Genomic DNA, 17930 nt, shown 5'->3' on the forward strand with positions numbered 1-17930 from the left:
CCAAGATCGTGCCACTGCACTCTAGCCTGGGTGACAAGAGTGAAACTGTCTCAAAAAAAAAAAAAAAGTTTTGTGGATTTTGAAATGGATGGCTGGTACCTGAATGCGTGCAAATTCTATCTGAGCTGATATCTATACTTTTACTATCACTGTCCAATTTTTATTTCAATTTGAAATCAGTGAAGGGGCTGGGAATGGTGGCTCACACCTGTAATCCCTGCATTTTGTGAGGCCAAGGTGTGCAGACTGCTGGAGCCCAGGAGTTCAAGACCAGCCTGGTCAATGTGGTGAAACCCCGTCTCTACAAAAAAAATACCAAAATTAGGCCAGCTGTGGTGGCTCACGCCTATAATCCCAGCACTTTGGGAGGCCGAGGCAGGCGGATCACTTGAGGTCAGGAGTTCAAGACCAGCCTGGCCAACATGGTGAAACCTCATTTCTACTAAAAATGCAAAATTAGCTAGGTGGCAGAAGCCTGTAATCCCAGCTACTTGGGAGGCTGAGGCAGGAAATCGCTTGAACCTGGGAGGCAGAGGTAGTAGTGAGCCAAGATCGCACCACTGCACTCCAGCCTAGGTGACAAAGTGAGACTCCACCTCAAAAAAAAAAAAAAAAAATTAGCCAGGCACCATGGCACACGCCTGTGGTCCCAGCTACTGGAGATGCTGAGGTGGGAGGATTGCCTGAGCCCAGGGAGGTGGAGGCTGCAGTGAGCTGAGACTGTGCCACTGCTCTACAGCCTGGGCTACAAAATGAGATCCTGTCTCAAAAAATAATAAATAAATAAATAGAAATCCGTGAATGAAGTTCAGAATAACTGACTAAGGGATTACAGGTAGGAGAACTAAGCACACCTTTCAGTTCATTCATCCATACACAGTCCTTGGTCTAGAAGCACATGTCAAGATTTATTTATAATATAGATGTCTACGTTCTACACTTACTACAAGATACAGACTATCTTGTTCTCAGAATAGTCCTTGCTTCTCTAAGAACGCAGTCTTTCAAAGGTGATAACAATAGGAGATTCTGAGGAAGCCATCCAATTTTAACCCAGGAAGACAGACTGAGCTTCACTTTCTGTTTCTCTACAACCAGGAGCCTACGAGAATCTCAAACTCACCTTCTATCTCAATGACTTTGTTTCTGCCTGACACGTCCATTCACTAAACCTCAGTTTCACCTGTTTAAAAAAGGGGGGGCAGGGGGTGAATTGGAAGGGTCTCCCTGCCAGAGGTTTTTTACTGGGAGGAATACTGGGAGGTAGTTTCCTCCCAGTAGAAAACCTCTGATCCTGGCCAGGCACAGTGGCTCACGCCTGTAATACTAGCACTTTGGAAGGCCAAGGCAGGCAGATCTCTTGAGATCTGGAGTTCGAGACCAGCACAGCCAACATGGTGAAACCACATCTCTATTAATAATACAAAAAATTTAGCTGGGCGTGGTAGCGGGCGCCTGTAATCCCAACTACTCGGGAGGTTGAGGCATGAGAATTGCTTGAACCCGGGAGGCAGAGGTTGCAGTGAGCAGAGATCGCACCACTGCACTCCAGCTCGGGCAACAGAGTGGTACTGTGTCTTAAAAAAGAAAAAAAGAAAGAAAAAAAAAACCCTGATCCTGAACACGCCTGATTCAGCAAAAAGTGAAATAATTGGAGTTTTGAGAAAATAAGGGGTGGGGGGACATGGCAAAGGCCCAGCTATCAACACTACACAACCCACATTCTTGGTACCTGGAGTGTGACAAGCAGAAAGATGGTGGCTGTGACGCACAGGCAAGATGCCAAAAGCTTCCTCCTCTGAATCCGTACCATGCTGCCCTGCCCTGGGTGACTGACAGAGGGCTAACCTGGTTACCAGGTGTTCTCTCGTCAGCCCAGAGCCCGAGACAACTTCACATGGAAGAACCATCTGGGCGCCAATTTCCTGCACTGCCATTCCTGCTGGGACCAGGTCTCCATGAAGGACTGAGATCCGAGGTTGTGAGAGGGCCTGGCTTGGCATCGAGAGGAAGCAGCATGCCGTCTTCTTAGGCTATCATCAGAGCAGCTGGAGATTTCTCCAAATAAGAAGGCATCAAAAAAATTCTGCAACAAAAAATCATCTTTTAGCCATAGTGCAGATTTAATAAATGTAGTCTTGCAGGAGGGTGATCATGAAAAAACGTAGACATTTTAAACTAAAAGGAAGCATTGAGATCATGTAGTCCTAGTACCTCACTCATAAGTAAGGAAATCAAGGCTGGGTGCGATGGCTCACTCCTGTAATTCCAGCACTTTGGGAGGCCAAGGCGGGTGGATCATTTGAGGTCAGGAGTTTGAGACCAGTCTGGCCAACATGGCAAAACCCTGTCTCTACTAAAAATACCAAAATTAGTCGGGCGTGGTGGCACGCACCTGTAGTCACAGCTATTCAGGAGGCTGCAGCAGGAGAATCACTTGAACCTGGGAGGCGGAGGTTGCAGTGAGTAGCCTGGGTAACAGAGAAAGGAAAGGAAAAGAAAGGAAAGGAAGGGGAGGGGAGGGGAGTGGAGGGGAGGGGGGAAGGGAGGGAAGGGGAGGGGGGAGGGGAGAGGGAGAGAGGAGGGGAGGGAGTGGAGGCCAGGGAAAGGGGAGAGAGGAGGGGAGGGAATGGAGGGCAGGGGAGGGGGAGAGAGGAGGGGAGGGGAGGGGAAGGGAACTAGAGTGGTGAATTGACTTACTCATGGCCACACAGCCCATCAGAGGAGAGTGACAAATCTACAACCAGATCCCAAATCTTAAATTCTGCTTCCACTTAATGCTCTCTGCCATCAGAAGACTGAATTCCAAGACTTTTATATGAAGTCATTCCCTTCTATCTAAGTTTCAAAGGAGTTTAGAAATGGAATAAAAATCACCAGGACTATCCACCCACTCCCATAAAATTTAGGAAGAAAATAAAAGATTCAGGCTTTAATCAAAAATGGATAATGATCATGTGGCCCCCAATGCCCACTAAGGAAACCAACTTTTGCCACAGCATAAGGAATTCTGAATATGATTTATTTGTCTTTTACAGCAAGTGAATAAAGCAGTGGGCTGTTGGAGCAATATTATTCTTTGGAAGTTTCCAAATAAAATTTTCATCTATCTGAAATGAATGATCTTTTCAAAAAAGTTGTAAAAATGAACTAAATGAGGGCCAGGTACAGTGGCTCATACCTTTAATCACAGCACTTTGGGAGGCCAAGGTAGGAGGATGGCTTGTGCCCAGGAGTTTGAGACCAGCCTGGGCAACATAGTGAAACCCTGTCTGCATAGAAAATATTACAAATTAGCTGGGCATGGGGATGTGCACCTATAGTCCCAGCTACTAAGGAGGCTGAAGCAGGAGGATTGCTTGAGCCCAAGAGGTCAAGGCTGCAGTAAGCCATGATTGCACCACTGCACTCTAGCGTAGGCAAGAGAGCAAGACCCTATCTCAAAAAAAAAAAAAAAAAGGTAAGAAAAAATGCCCCCATAGAATGCCATTTATCCCTATGATATTCTATGAACTTCAATGTCCTGGGCAAATGGCACTGTGGAGCTCAGAGTGGAGGAAGGGTCAACTTTCCAGAGGAAGGGCAGTGCTGCTGTACAGTACTTCACAGATCTGAGTCTAAGTCAGACCTACATCATGCCCCGGCATACAGAGTTAAAGATATAATTAGATATCATTAGACCTAAAAAATAATATAGAATCCTGGTTAAAAACTTTAGTCTTAAAGGTATGCTCCCAGGTGTGCACAGTGGCTCACACCTGTAATCCCAGCACTTTGGGAGGCCGAAGCGGGTGGATCACTTAAGGTGAGGAGTTCAAGACCAGCCTAGCCAAGATGGTGAAACCCCGTCTCTACTAAAAATACAAAAATTAGCTGGGCAAGGTGGCAGGCACCTGTAATCCCAGCTACTCGGGAGGCTGAGGCCAGAGAATCACTTGAACCTGGGAGGTGGAGGTTGCAGTGAGCCAAAGTCGTGCCACTGTGCTCCAGCCTGGGTGACAGAGTCAGACTCCATCTCAAAAAAAAAAAAAAAAAAAAGTGGGCTCCCCTCTCATGAGTCTTGATTTACTTTTTTTTTGAGACAGGGTCTCTTTCTGTCACCCAGGCTGAAGTGCAGTAGTGTGATCAGGGCTCACTGTAGCCTCCAACTCCCAGGCTCAAGCAATCCTCCCACCTCAGCCTCCCGAGTAGCTGGGACTAATGGCGTGTGCCACCACATCCAGCTAATTTTTGTTTGTTTGTTTGTAGAGACAAGGTCTCACCATGTTGCCTAGGCTGGTCTTGGACTCCTGGGCTCAAGTGATCCTCCTGCCTCAGCCTCCCAAAGTGCTGGGATTACAGGTGTGAGCCACCGTGCCTGGCCTTACTTTTAAATCCATGATTTTTTTTCCTTCAACCACAAAATAACACTTGGACTCAGAAATCACCAAAAGTGCATTTTTCTTCTTTCATCCATGAAATTCCCAAAACCCAGTGACTAAGAGAAGGTCTCGAGTCAGCCTGCCAGGATTCAAATCCCAATTTCCCAGCTGGCTTAACCTCGCCTCTCCATAACTCACTTTCCAAAAGTAGATCCTCATGAGGCCTAATTGGAGTTGTGAGAATTTTATGAGCTATGATGGGTAAAACACTTATTTCAGACCCTGACACATAATAAATACCCAATAAATGTTTGTTATCCTTATATTTAAATATTATTCTAATTTATTATCCCTTTAGGTGGAAAATGAAGCATATAAAATAGATTGCTACCCCATCAACTGGAATGTTAAAAGGAAAAATGCTCACTTTGCCAGAGAAAAGGAGATTGCTAATATTTGTTGAGTAGCCTATCACGGGCAAGGCCTTTCCTAAGTACTTAGCACACAGGCAGGCACTCATTCAATCCTCCCAACAACTCCATTCTCATTTTCAAATATAAGAAAACTAAATCTGAATGAAGTAAAGTAACCTGCCCAATACTCTAACTTTGACAAGTATTACGATCTGAAGTGCACACATTCCTTTATATTTTTTAGCATTAATACTATAAAATTCCTTGGCTGCACACAGTGGCTCATGCAGGTAATCCCAACAGCTTGGGAGGCCATGGTGGGAGGACCAGCCTAGGCAACACAGTAAGACCCCATCTCTACAAAAACTAAATTAGCCAGGCATGGTGGTGAGTGTCTGTAGCCCTAGCTACTTGGGAGGCTGAGGCAGGAGGATTGCTTCAGCCCAGGAGACTGAGGCTGCAGTGAGCAGTGATTGTGCCACTGCACTTAGCTTAGGTGACAGAGCCAGGACTGGTCTCAAAAAATAAAAAATAATTTAAAAAAAAGAAATACTGTAAAATTACCACCAGACAATACCAACACTCACAGGTTACCTGCCTAAACCACAGAAAACATATGTAGTACAGTTGTCAGCTGGTATATCAGAGAAAAAAGGAATAAAAATCTATAAGAACCTGTAAAGTACCTTTGCTCCTACTTAGTAGATGCTTGTAGCTATTAACTACATACAATATGGAGCTAGCACTTTGAGTCCCAATCCTGGTTCTATTACTTAATATAAATTTAGACAAGTTACTGAATCTTTCTAAGCCTCAGCTTCTTCATAGTAAATAATAAATGTTAACTATCACTATTTCTTTCCCTTGCATAACAGAAAGATTACCAAATTTTTATTTAACGTGCAGAAACAATTTATTACAGTTATCATTAATGTAACCTAGATTACATTTACAGTAGTAAAATAATATCACCTACTTAAATGGGAATAAAACTATATTGTTTTCAAAAAAATGTTTAGATATATCACTCTACTCAATCTTATTTATAACCATTTTGAAAAATAGGCAAGGTAGGTGTTATTATTCCCAGTTTCCAAGGAAGCTGAGCCTCCTCAAGTTTAAGAGATTTGCCCAAGATCATATACATATATATATACACACACACACACACACATACACACACACATATATAGAGAGAGAGAGTTGTTGTTGTTGTTGTTGTTGTTGTTGCTTTTGTTGTTGAGACAGGGTCTCGCTCTGTTGCCCAGGCTGGAGTGCAGTGGCGCCATCTCGGCTCACTGCAACCTCCGCCTCCCGGGTTCAAGTGATCCTCCTGCCTCATCCTCCCGAGTAGCTGGGACTACAAGCGCGTGCCACCACACTCAGCTAATTTTTCCATTTGTAGTAGAGACAGGGTTTCACCATGTTGGCCAGGCTGGTCTCAAACTCCTGAATTATCTTGAACACCTCAAATGATCCACCTGCCTCGGCCTCCCAAAGTGCTAGGATTACAGGTGTCAGCCACCGCACCTGGCCACAAGATCATATATTTTTTTTTATTATTATTATACTTTAGGTTTTAGGGTACATGTGCACAATGTGCAGGTTTGTTACATATGTATCCATGTGCCATGTTGTTTTGCTGCACCCATTAACTCGTCATTTAGCATTAGGTATATCTCCTAATGCTGTCCCTCCCCCCTCCCCCCACCCCACAACAGTCCCTGGAGTGTGATGTTCCCCTTCCTGTGTCCATGTGTTCTCATTGTTCAATTCCCACCCATGAGTGAGAACATGCGGTGTTTGGTTTTTTCTCCTTGCGATAGTTTACTGAGAATGATGGTTTCCAGTTTCATCCATGTCCCTACAAAGGACATGAACTCATCATTTTTTATGGCTGCATAGTATTCCATGATGTATATGTGCCACATTTTCTTAATCCAGTCTATCGTTGTTGGACATTTGGGTTGGTTCCAATTCTTTGCTATTGTGAATAGTGCCGCAATAAACATACGTGCGCGTGTGTCTTTATAGCAGCATGATTTATAGTCCTTTGGGTATATACCCAGTAATGGGATGGCTGGGTCAAATGGTATTTCTAGTTCTAGATCCCTGAGGAATCGCCACACTGACTTCCACAATGGTTGAACTAGTTTACAGTCCCACCAACAGTGTAAAAATGTTCCTATTTCTCCACATCCTGTCCAGCACCTGTTGTTTCCTGACTTTTTAATGATGGCCATTCTAACTGGTGTGAGATGGTATCTCACTGTGGTTTTGATTTGCATTTCTCTGATGGCCAGTGATGATGAGCATTTTTGCATGTGTTTTTTGGCTGCATAAATGTCTTCTTTTGAGAAGTGTCTGTTCATGTCCTTTGCCCACTTTTTGATGGGGTTGTTTGTTTTTTTCTTGTAAATTTGTTTGAGTTCATTGTAGATTCTGGATATTAGCCCTTTGTCAGATGAGTAGGTTGCAAAAATTTTCTCCCATTCTGTAGGTTGCCTGTCCACTCTGAAGGTAGTTTCTTTGTCTGTGCAGAAGCTCTTTAGTTTAATTAGATCCCATTTGTCAATTTTGGCTTTTGTTGCCATTCCTTTTTGTGTTTTAGACATGAAGTCCTTGCCCACGCCTATGTCCTGAATGGTATTGCCTAGGTTTTCTTGTAGGATTTTAATGGTTACAAGATCATATTTTTTAAAGACAGCAGTGAGTCTAGATATCAGCTCACTCGACTCAAAAATGTGTGGAAAGCAAACAAATGAAGGAACATAGTGACAGCTTGTGAAAAGTACAAAAAGAATCAGGAATAAAGGAAAACAAAAGATACAATATGAGGACAGAGTTTGGGATATTTTTACAGCCACTGCATAGCTCAGGTCTATCACAGGACCTTTTTGGGACCTTCGCATAGCTTTATGAACTATGACAGAAGAATTTAAGATTATGAATTCCCTTATATTTAAAGAATCTCAACCTAGGCTATCTTCCCAAAGCCAGAAGTGTAGTAGGTCTCAGGGGCCAACGTATGGTTAAATAACTACCACTGAAGAACAGAGCCAGCCAGGTGCAGTGGTTCTGGGAGGCTGAGGCAGGAAGATCCCTTGAGCCCAGGGGTTCAAGACAAACCTGGGCAACAAAGCAAGACTCCGTCTGTACAAAAATAAAACTTTTAATTTAAAAATTAGCGGGGCATGGTGGTGCACGTCTGTGGTCCCAGCTACCTGGGAGGCTAAAGCAGGAGAATCACTTGAGCCCAGGAGTTCAAGGCTGCACTGAGCCATGATTATGCCACTGTACTCCAGCCTGGGTAGCAGAGTGAGACACTGTCTCAAAAAAGAAAACAAAAGAACGAAAGGAAAGGGAAAGGGGAAGGGAGGGGAAAATGGAAGGGGAGAGAAAAGAAGGGCAGGGCAGGAAAGGGAAAAGAAGGGCAGGGCAGGGCAGGGCAGGGCCCAGCCAGGGTAGATAGTAGTATTTTGACTTAGAGCATGCAACCATCATCCAGGCCTCAGGGTACATTTATAACAATAATAGTCAATCTAATACTGTATATGGTATTAGTTACCCAGGAGCCTGACATCAAGTCAGTGGTCCTCCAACTGGTGGGACAGACAGACTTGCAGAGAGCACTATGAAGGACAGCAGGCTCCAATTCAATAGAATAGACCAAAAGAGAACAGTAAGGGAGAAAGGGACACTGGAAGCTATGTCAATCAAGACTGGTGATTAGGCCGGGCATAGTGGCTCACACCTGTAATCCCAGCACTTTGGGAGGCCAAGGCAGGTGGGTCACCTGAGGTCAGGAGTTCTAGACCAGCCCGACCAATATGGTGAAACCCTGTCTCTACTAAAAATACAAAAATTAGCCGGGTGTGGTGGCAGGCTCCTGTAATCCCAGCTACTCAGGAGGCTGAGGCAGGAAGGATTGCTTGAACCCAGGACGTGGAGGTTGCAGTGAGCTGAGATCACACCACTGCACTCCAGCCCGGGCTACAGAGTGAGACTCTCAAAAAAAACCACACAAAAATTAGCCAGGCATGGTGGCATGCACCTGTAGTCCCAGCTACTCGGGAGGCTGAGGCAGGAGAATTACTTGAACCTGGGAGGTGGAGGTTGTAGTGAGCCAAGATCACGCCACTGCACTCCAGCCTGGGCAACAGAGCAAGAGTCCGTCTCAAAAAAAAAAAAAAAAAAAAAAGACTAGCGATTAATCAAGGTGTGGCCAGAGCACATTTCTATTACAGAACTGAAGGCGACGCCATTCTTAAATTCCAGACACATACTGAAGCACTTACATTATGAGACTCCAAGACAAAAGCTCTCATTCCGTCATTGCCTACAGGATGAATCTCAGAGTCCTGCAAGAGGGTGCCCTAGAATACTCCTTCCTGGGACAGAACAATATGTATATTCAGACAACCATGGCAGGTACCATCTGAAATGAACTCTCACTCACCAATCCTCTTACCCCTAGGAGCTGAGCTTCTAAAGTGCACTGCACAGCTGGCGTGCACCACCAGGGTTAGCCATCTGCTGCACAGAGTGGGGTTTGGAGCTGAGTATGACTACCTCAACTCTTGCACGTGCTACGCCATCAAAACCAGCAACACTTTCATCCTAAAATAATTCCAAATTTTCAACTGTATTTTGAATTAAGATGGACAGAAGAGAGACTGAGTATCTTACAGGTAATTAGCAGCTTGAGGGTGCCAGCTTCAAATTTTGGCCACTTAGGGCCAGTCGAAGGTATAACAGTCTCAGAAATGGAACCAAGGGATGATTTCTTTCCTGCACGTCTGACTGTAAAATGAGAAACCAACCTTAGGTGACACTCTGAGCTTTCCGAACCTGGTAGTTTGCGAGGCTGGGTGCGGTGGCTCATGCCTGTAATCCCAACACTGTGGGAGGCCAAGGTGGGTGGATCACCTAAGGTCAGGAGTTTGAGACCAGCCTGGACAACACAGTGAAACCTCATCTCTACTAAAAATACAAAAATCAGCCAGGTGTGTTGCCAGGCGCCTGTAATCCCAGCTACTGGGGAGACTGAGGCAGGAGAATCCCTTGAACCTGGGAGGCAGAGCATGCAGTGAGCTGAGATTGCACCACTTTACTCCAGCCTGGATGACAGAATGAGACTGTGTCTCAAAAAAAAAAAAAAAAAAAAAGAAGAAGAACCTGGTAGTTTGTGTGCCCCTCCTCCTCCTACCTCTCCCTACTTGCAGGAGAGGCAAGGCAGAAGGCAGGGAGCTCTGGGAAGACTGCTTTGCCCATTTCTGCTAATCGGGGAGTCAATTGGGTTAATAAGCTAGAGGTAATACCACGGAGAGTTTTTAGAAGAAATGTATCTAATTATCAAATTTAAACTATTCACACTAAAGTGCAATGTATCAAATAGGTTTGACTCTCCCAAGGTGTTTTCACTTGATAACATATAAATCTCCTAATGCCCCTTAAATGGTGACTGTCCTGGGAAAGAGATGTGATAGGCTGAGGAGATGCCTAAAAGCCTTTGGACAGCTCTTCAGGCACTTTTAAGTACCTCCTTTCAACTACACCTCAACACTCCTCATTCATTTCTGCCTGATTACTCCAAATGGCCCAACAACTGGTGTTCTTCCCAGTGGTGACCCTTTTGCATTCTTCATGCAGCCATAAAGAGATGTCCCTAGAGTGCTGATTGGATATCTCTCCTGATTAAAATCCTTCAAATGGCTGCCCAAAGACCTCAAGATAAAAATAAAACTGTTAGCTTAGAAAACAGGGAGCTCCGGGAAGACTCCTTTGCCCATTTCTGTTCTGGTAATTGGGAGTCAACTGGGTTAATAAGCTAGAGGTAATACCATGGGAAGTTTTTAGAAGAAATGTATCTAACTATCAAATTTAAAGTATTCACAGTAAAGTGCCATTTATCAATGTGAGGCCGGATGCAGTGGCGCATGCCTGTAATCCCAGCACTTTGGGAGGCCAAGGAGGGTGGATTTCCTGAGGCCAGGAGTTGGAGACAAGCCTGGCCAACATGGCAAAACGCCATCTTTACTAAAAATACAAAAATTAGCTGGGTGTGGTGGTGCGTGCCTATAGTCCCAGCTACTGGGGAGGCTGAGGCAGGAGAATGGCATGAACCCGGGAGGTGGAGTTTGCAATGAGCCGAGATCGTGCCACTGCACTCCAGCCTGGGCTACAGAGCAAGACTCTGTCTCAAACAAAAACAAAAACAAAAACAAAAACAAAAATTTGTCTTAATGTGTTCCTCGCTCATTTTCAGTGAACTTCATGTTTTGCTGAGCATTTATTTTTATATAAAGCAAGCTTTGGATTGTAGATTTCTATGTGGGAAAGTCATCCTCTTCATACTAGCACAAATTTCAGGAGAGACCAGTAGAGAACAGTAAGGGAGAAAGGCACACTGGCAGTCATGTGAATCAAGACTGGTGATTAATGGGGAAGGAGGTGTAGCCAGAACACCTCTGCACTTCTATTGCAGAAATGAAGGCAATGTCATTCCTCAATCCTTAAATTCCAGACATATACTAAAGTGCTTAAATTATGCAGTGTTAATAATACAAACTCACAAGAATGAGTATTCAGTGGATCTATTTGATGTAGAAACTAAAAACAAATCTGAAAGACAGAGAGCCAGATAGAGTGATACAATGCCTCAATTAGAAACACAGATTTTTTACTTTTTTTTTTTGAGATGGAGTCTCACTCTGTCACCAGGCTGGAGTATAGTGGCACTCACCACAATCTCCACCATCCGGGTTCAGGCGATTCTCCTGCCTCGGCCTCCCGAGTAGCTGGGATTACAGGTGTGTGCCAGCTAATTTTGTATTTTTAGTAGAGACAGGGTTTCACGATGTTGGTCAGAATGGTCTCGACCTCCTGACCTCGTGATCCACCTGCCTCAGCCTCCCAAAGTGCTAGGATTACAGGTGTGAGCCATGGCGCCCGGCAAGAAGCACAGATTTTTAAAATGGAAAGCTTGGTGTCGTGGCTCATGCCTGTAATCTCAGCACTTTGAGATGCCGAGGTGGGTGGATCACTTGAGCCCAGGAGTTCAAGACCAGCCTAGGCAACACAGCAAGAACCCATCTCTACAAAAAAAAAAAAAAAAAAAAAAAGTTAGCTGGGCATGCTGGTGTGCACCTGTAGTTGTAGTCCCAGCTACCAGGAGGCTGAGCAGGAGGATCCCTTGAGCCCTGGAGGTCAAGGCTGCAGTGAGCTGTGATCGTGCCACTGCACTCCAGCCTGGGTGGCAGAGCTAGACCCCGTCTCAAAAATAAATAAAAATTAAAAGTGGGGTGGCAGCACAAGATTATGAAGTTTATGTGTCACAGTAAGAACTAAGGCAATTCTTCAAGAGCAGGGATTCTTTTTCATCTTTGTTTTTCCTATGAGGTCTTATTAGTAACTATTAGTAACTATTCTTCCTCCAAGTAGGGCTTATAGGTTACTTTGTGGCAATTTCCCATCCTAGAGGATACCTGAATTAAAATCCCTCATCTCTAGAAAAAAATATAAATTAATAAATATTGAATAACTGCAGACTAGAAGAAACAAATAAAATCCCTGATCTGCTTTTTTTTTTTTTTTTTTTTTTTTTTTTTTTTTTTTTTTTTTGAGACGGAGTCTCGCTCTGTCTCCCAGGCTGGAGTGCAGTGGCGTAATCTCGGCTCACTGCAAGCTCCGCCTCCCAGGTTCACGCCATTCTCCTGCCTCAGCCTCTCCGAGTAGCTGGGACTACAGGCGCCCGCCACCACGCCCAGCTAATTTTTTGTATTTTTAGTAGAGACGGGGTTTCACCGTGGTCTCGATCTCCTGACCTCGTGATCCGCCTGCCTCGGCCTCCCAAAGTGCTGGGATTACAAGCGTGAGCCACCGCGCCCCGCCTGCTTTTATCATTTATATAATCATGAATGAGGAGCTGGTTCAGTAACACTGACAAAATGTAGCTAATATTTCACATGACTAAAGACAAATCCCTGAGGATCTTCTGGGTTCCATCCCAAAACTAAGCTCTCTCATCCCATAAATTATATCCAGGAGTAAAAACTCTCCATAAAAGATTAATCAAGAGACAGTAATCCAGACAACTTGAGTCATCACAAAGTAAGATTTCCGGAAATTTTTTTTTTTTTTTGAGACGGAGTCTCGCTCTGTCGCCCAGGCTGGAGTGCAGTGGCGCGATCTCGGCTCACTGCAAGCTCCGCCTCCCGGGTTCACGCCATTCTCCTCCCTCAGCCTCCCGAGTAGCTGGGACCACAGGCGCCCGCTACCTCGCCCGGCTAATTTTTTGTATTTTTTTTTTAGTAGAGACGGGGTGAGCCACCGCGCCTGGCCTTTTTAATTGTATATAACAGGTTTAGGATTACTTTATCTTCATTTTCCTTGTTGGTAATTCTGTATAATCTTTTGAAAACTCCAATTTCATTATCAAAGAAAAAATCTGAAAGACATTTTAAGATAAACTTAACTTTTAAAAAATTTTCAAAAACCCATGTTCAGAAACACTGTAACAAATGTTCATTGTAGAATGCTGGTAATTGAAATAGATATTGAATATCTACCTGAAATCAACTCTTTACATTCCGAAGTTGGTTTTTTTGTTTTTGTTTTTTTGTTGTTGTTGTTGTTCTGTTTTGAGACAGAGTCTCGCTCTGTTGCCCAGGCTGGAGTGCAGTGGCGTGATCTTGGCTCACTGTAACTTTCTCCTTCCAGGTTCAAGTGATTCTTCTGTCTCACCCTCCCGAGTAGCTGAAACTACATGCACACGCCACCACATGCGCCCAGCTAATTTTTGTATTTTTAGTAGAGACGGGGTTTCACCATATTGGCCAGGCTGGTCTCGAACTCCTAACCTCATGATCCGCCCGCCTCGGTCTCTCAAAGTTCTGGGATTACAGGCATGAGCCACAGCGCCCGACCGGCCTACATTCCAAAGTTTAAAGCATTTAAATATGGGTTGGAAATGTCTGCCTACTGAACAACATTTGTACATATATAAATAATATTGTTTTTCCAGTTCCTTCCTTCCTTCCTTCCTTCCTTCCTTCCTTCCTTCCTTCCCTCCCTCCCTCCCTCCTTTCTTTCTTTCTTTTTCTTTCTTTCTTTCTTTCTTTCTTTCCTTTCCCGCTGTGACCCAGGCTGCAATCTGCTCGCTGCGACCCGCGCCGCGGACTGCCGGGGACTGCCAGCGCGCGCCACCGCTGCCTGCCTTTTCTCCTTTGGCTGCAGGCGCGCGTTCGCCATCTTGGCCACGCTGGTCGCCAGCTCCTGACGCCGAGTGCTCTGCCCGCCTCAGCCTCCCGAGGTACTGGGACTGCAGACGGAGTCTCGCTCACCCGGTACTCGGTGTTGCCCGGGCTGGAGTGCGGTGGCGTGGTCTTGCCTCGCGGCAGCCTCCGCCTCCCAGCCGCCTGCCTTGGCCTACCAGGGTGCTGGGATTGCAGCCCCTGCCCGGCCGCCGCCCCGTCTGGGAGGTGGGGAGCGTCTCTGCCCGGCCACCCATTGTCTGGGAAGTGAGGAGCGCCTCTGCCCGGCCGCCCCGTCTGGGAAGTGGGGAGCGCCTCTGCCCGGCCACCCACCGTCTGGGAAGTGAGGAGCGCCTCTGCCCGGCCACCCCGTCTGGGAAGTGAGGAGCGCCTCTGCCCGACCACCCATCGTCTGGGAAGTGAGGAGCGCCTCTGCCCGGCCACCCCGTCTGGGAAGTGAGGAGCGCCTCTGCCCGGCCGCCCCGTCTGGGAAGTGAGGAGCGCCTCTGCCCGGCCACCCATCGTCTGGGAGGTGAGGAGCGCCTCTGCCCGGCCACCCATCGTCTGGGAGGTGAGGAGCGCCTCTGCCCGGCCACCCATCGTCTGGGAAGTGAGGAGCGCCTCTGCCCGGCCACCCATCGTCTGGGAAGTGAGGAGCGCCTCTGCCCGGCCACCCCGTCTGGGAAGTGAGGAGCGCCTCTGCCCGACCACCCATCGTCTGGGAAGTGAGGAGCGCCTCTGCCCGGCCGCCCATCGTCTGGGAGGAAGTGAGGAGCGCCTCTGCCCGGCCGCCCCGTCCGGGAAGAAGTGAAGAGCGCCTCTGCCCGGCCGCCCCGTCCGGGAAGAAGTGAGGAGCGCCTCTGCCCGGCCGCCCCGTCCGGGAAGAAGTGAGGAGCGCCTCTGCCCGGCCGCCCCGTCCGGGAAGAAGTGAGGAGCGCCTCTGCCCGAGCGCCCCGTCCGGGAAGAAGAGAGGAGCGCCTCTGCCCGGGCGCCCCGTCCGGGAAGAAGTGAGGAGCGCCTCTGCCCGGCCGCCCCGTCTGGGAAGTGAGGAGCACCTCTGCCCAGCCGCCCCGTCTGGGAAGTGAGGAGGGCCTCTGCCCGGCCACCCATCGCCTGGGAAGTGAGGAGCGCCTCTGCCCAGCCACCCATCTTCTGGGAAGTGAGGGGCGCCTCTGCCCGGCCGCTCCGTCTGGGAGGTCTACCACGGAGGCCAGAAGCAATGTGGGGGCTGGACGTGGTGGCTCACGCCTGTGGTCCCGGCACTCTGGGGGGCGAGGCGGGTTGATCACTTCCGGCTAGGAGTTCGAGACCAGTCTGGCCAACTTGGCGAAACATGAAAAATATAACAGACAAACCAACCAACCAACTCAATGACAACAAAACAGGTCTACCCTGGAGTCATACTCTAAGTTTTTCTATTTTCCTCCCTTTCTGATCCTTTATCCCACTTTCTTTTTCTTCCTCTTCCTTCTCCCTCTTCTTTGTCAAATAGAGGATTGAGTTATTATCACTGATCCATATAAAGTCCCTCTCTCATTTATTTTAACTCCCACCCCCCATTTCTATTCCCCGACTTCCCATGTGCAACCTTCCTAATATGTTTGATACGCATCTTTTTGTTTGTATGTATTTTTAGAAAATGTTTATTGTTTTTGTGTGCAAAAAAATTAATTAAAAAAATATTGTTTTTCCAAACTATATTTTTTTACTTCCCGAATTTAACCATAGTTTGGAATTTTTCAAAAATATTTTTTGTAAGATAAAACTTGAAAACTTACTTTTTTTCTTATTGTAGAAGACAAGCAATAACAACACAGTAAGAGTTGAGATCGTGTTTTTAATTCACTGTTACACACTGCCATCTAGCAGGAAGCGAGCAAGAGTTATTACAGCAATTTCAAAATTGGAACAGACCTGAATGATCACCTGAGGCTACCCAATCGCCTCTGGCTTCTCCTTACTCAGAACAAAGTTTTAAAACGGAGACTACGGTGCTGCTAGATTGGAGGCAGTGAAACTTCAGCGTTCAAAGAGCTGAGCTGCTTATTCAATGCGAGAAAGGCCTCCATTTGAGACTACGGTAGACCAGGGAGAAACCCTGCCCCAGTTGTAGTGTGACCTTACTAACAAGCCCAAGATTGATCGTGAGTTTCCTGGGTGTCTCATTGGAAAGAAGGATGTACGAAGGGAATAAAGTCCCGAAAGCCAACTTGCCTTACTCAAAACTGTGGCCAGCCAGAGCTGGATGCATTCCACAAACTAAATTAACAATCCAAGTCATTTCATGCATAAAACACTCTAACCAACTATTATTGCAGGGAGCTGCAGCAGGGAGCAGGGGGCAGGCTGTTGGGGCCGTGGTGTTAGAAAAAGTCATTTTGTGTGACATTTGCTTTATTTTAAAGAATCATTAAAAGATCCCCAGAAAATGTCATAAAATCACAGCAAGATTATTTCTATAGCTTACAAAAAATGAGCTCTGTTCTGAGGGTATTAATCGGGTGCAATATACCTAACACATGGCTTGCAAATGGGATAACCCAGGCCTGCGGTTGCCGGTGCTTTCCTGGGGCATTTTCTCCATTAAATACACCGTATTCTCTGCAACTAGAAAGTCACAGCTGCTACGACTTCAACACAACATTCCTGCAACAAGTGATTATCTGGGAAGACCTGGGGGAGAACAAGGCAATTCGCGCCCCGCAAAGGCAGATTAGGTTCCGGAATGGACGGCCGCGGGCCTGGGGAGGAGGCCGATCCGGGCAGGCGGGGAGGTGCCGGGACCCCGCGCTCCTCCTGCGGGCTCCAGCGGAGGCTCCAGCCCGGCACCCGCCTCCCGCCTAGTGGATCGGGCTTCAAGCTCAGGCAGTGGCTCTGCCTATGCGCCACTAAGTCTCCAAAACAGACTTGGATTATTTTGCACACACCATTCCGTCTCTTACACGCACCCCCTGCTCGGCACAGAGAGGGAGTTTCCTTAGGCTGTGACTCCCGGAGGTAGTGTCCCAGTTTCTGTGGGACCAGAAAAGCGTCTTTCCGTGTCTCAGCATCAAGCCCCTACCCCCACCAAGCGACCGCAGAGCCCAGATGAGATGCGCCGCTCGCACTCACCTCGTGCGGAGAAGGGTTCGCCCCGCGGACCGCAGCGCCGCTTCCTTTCTCCCTTAGAGCCCCAGCCTGGGCGCCGGGAAGACCCGGACAGCCGATCAGGAGCGGCGGAGGCGGCCGCGCGGGCGAGCTCGGGGCGTGTTCCGGCGGAGCCAGCCTGGATCCGGGTTTTCACTCGTGCCCTGTTCACAAGCTCGTGGGACCCGGGTTCTAAGAACACTGGGCCGCCCCCTGCTGATGATCCTGGTTCGCAGTCCGCCTGAGGCCACGGCCCTATGGAAAGTTCTCGGGAAGGCTGCGGGGGCCCTCTTCTTCAAGACACGGGAAACTTTCCGCTTCTCCAACTGGACTAGGACTGGAGCGCATTCAAAGTCACCTATTCAGGCCAGGCGTGGCAGCGGCTCACACCTGTAATCCCAGCACTTTGGGAGGCCGAGGCGGGCGCATCGCTTGAGCCCAGGAGTTGGATACCAGCCTGAGCAACATAGCGGGACCCTGTCTCTACAAAAAATACAAAAATTAGCCGAGTGTGGTGGCCCGTGCCTGTAGTCCCACCTACTGGGAGGCTGAGGTGGGAGGATCTCTTGAGTCCAGGAGGTAAAGGCTGCAGTTAACCGAGATCAAGCCACTGCACTCCAGCCTGGGTAACAGAGCAAGACTGTCTACAAAAATAAATAAAATAAATTAATTAAAAAAGGTCAAAGTCATTTATTCAAGAAAAGATTGTACTGGTTGCTATGGTGTGAATGTTTGTACCCTGCCCCAAATTCATATGTGAATTTCTTTTTTTTTTT

At 47.2% G+C, this 17930-nt stretch overlaps 1 protein-coding gene across 6 annotated transcripts in view; it reads right to left on the reverse strand.

Moving 5' to 3' along the window:
• FUT10 (fucosyltransferase 10) overlaps nt 1-17930 on the reverse strand; it is a 114857-nt gene extending 96927 nt beyond the window's left edge. Inside the window, exons 1-2 of one of the 6 annotated variants that reach the window (XR_010114137.1) lie at nt 17140-17320; nt 1733-2086 (exon numbers count right to left, since the gene is read on the reverse strand). Coding sequence is in view for 4 of the 6 variants with exons in the window: in XM_063611469.1 (XP_063467539.1) it covers nt 1733-1813 (81 nt within the window). In the remaining 2 variants the exon portion in view is untranslated. Of the gene's footprint in view, nt 1-1732; nt 2087-2395; nt 2444-17139 lie in introns of those variants that run through there. The other 5 variants (XM_063611469.1, XM_055295929.2, XM_055295928.2 and 2 more) reach the window with 5 other exon arrangements.

The sequence above is a fragment of the Symphalangus syndactylus genome, chromosome 10 (assembly GCF_028878055.3).
Source record: "Symphalangus syndactylus isolate Jambi chromosome 10, NHGRI_mSymSyn1-v2.1_pri, whole genome shotgun sequence".
Classification (NCBI taxonomy): domain Eukaryota; kingdom Metazoa; phylum Chordata; class Mammalia; order Primates; family Hylobatidae; genus Symphalangus; species Symphalangus syndactylus.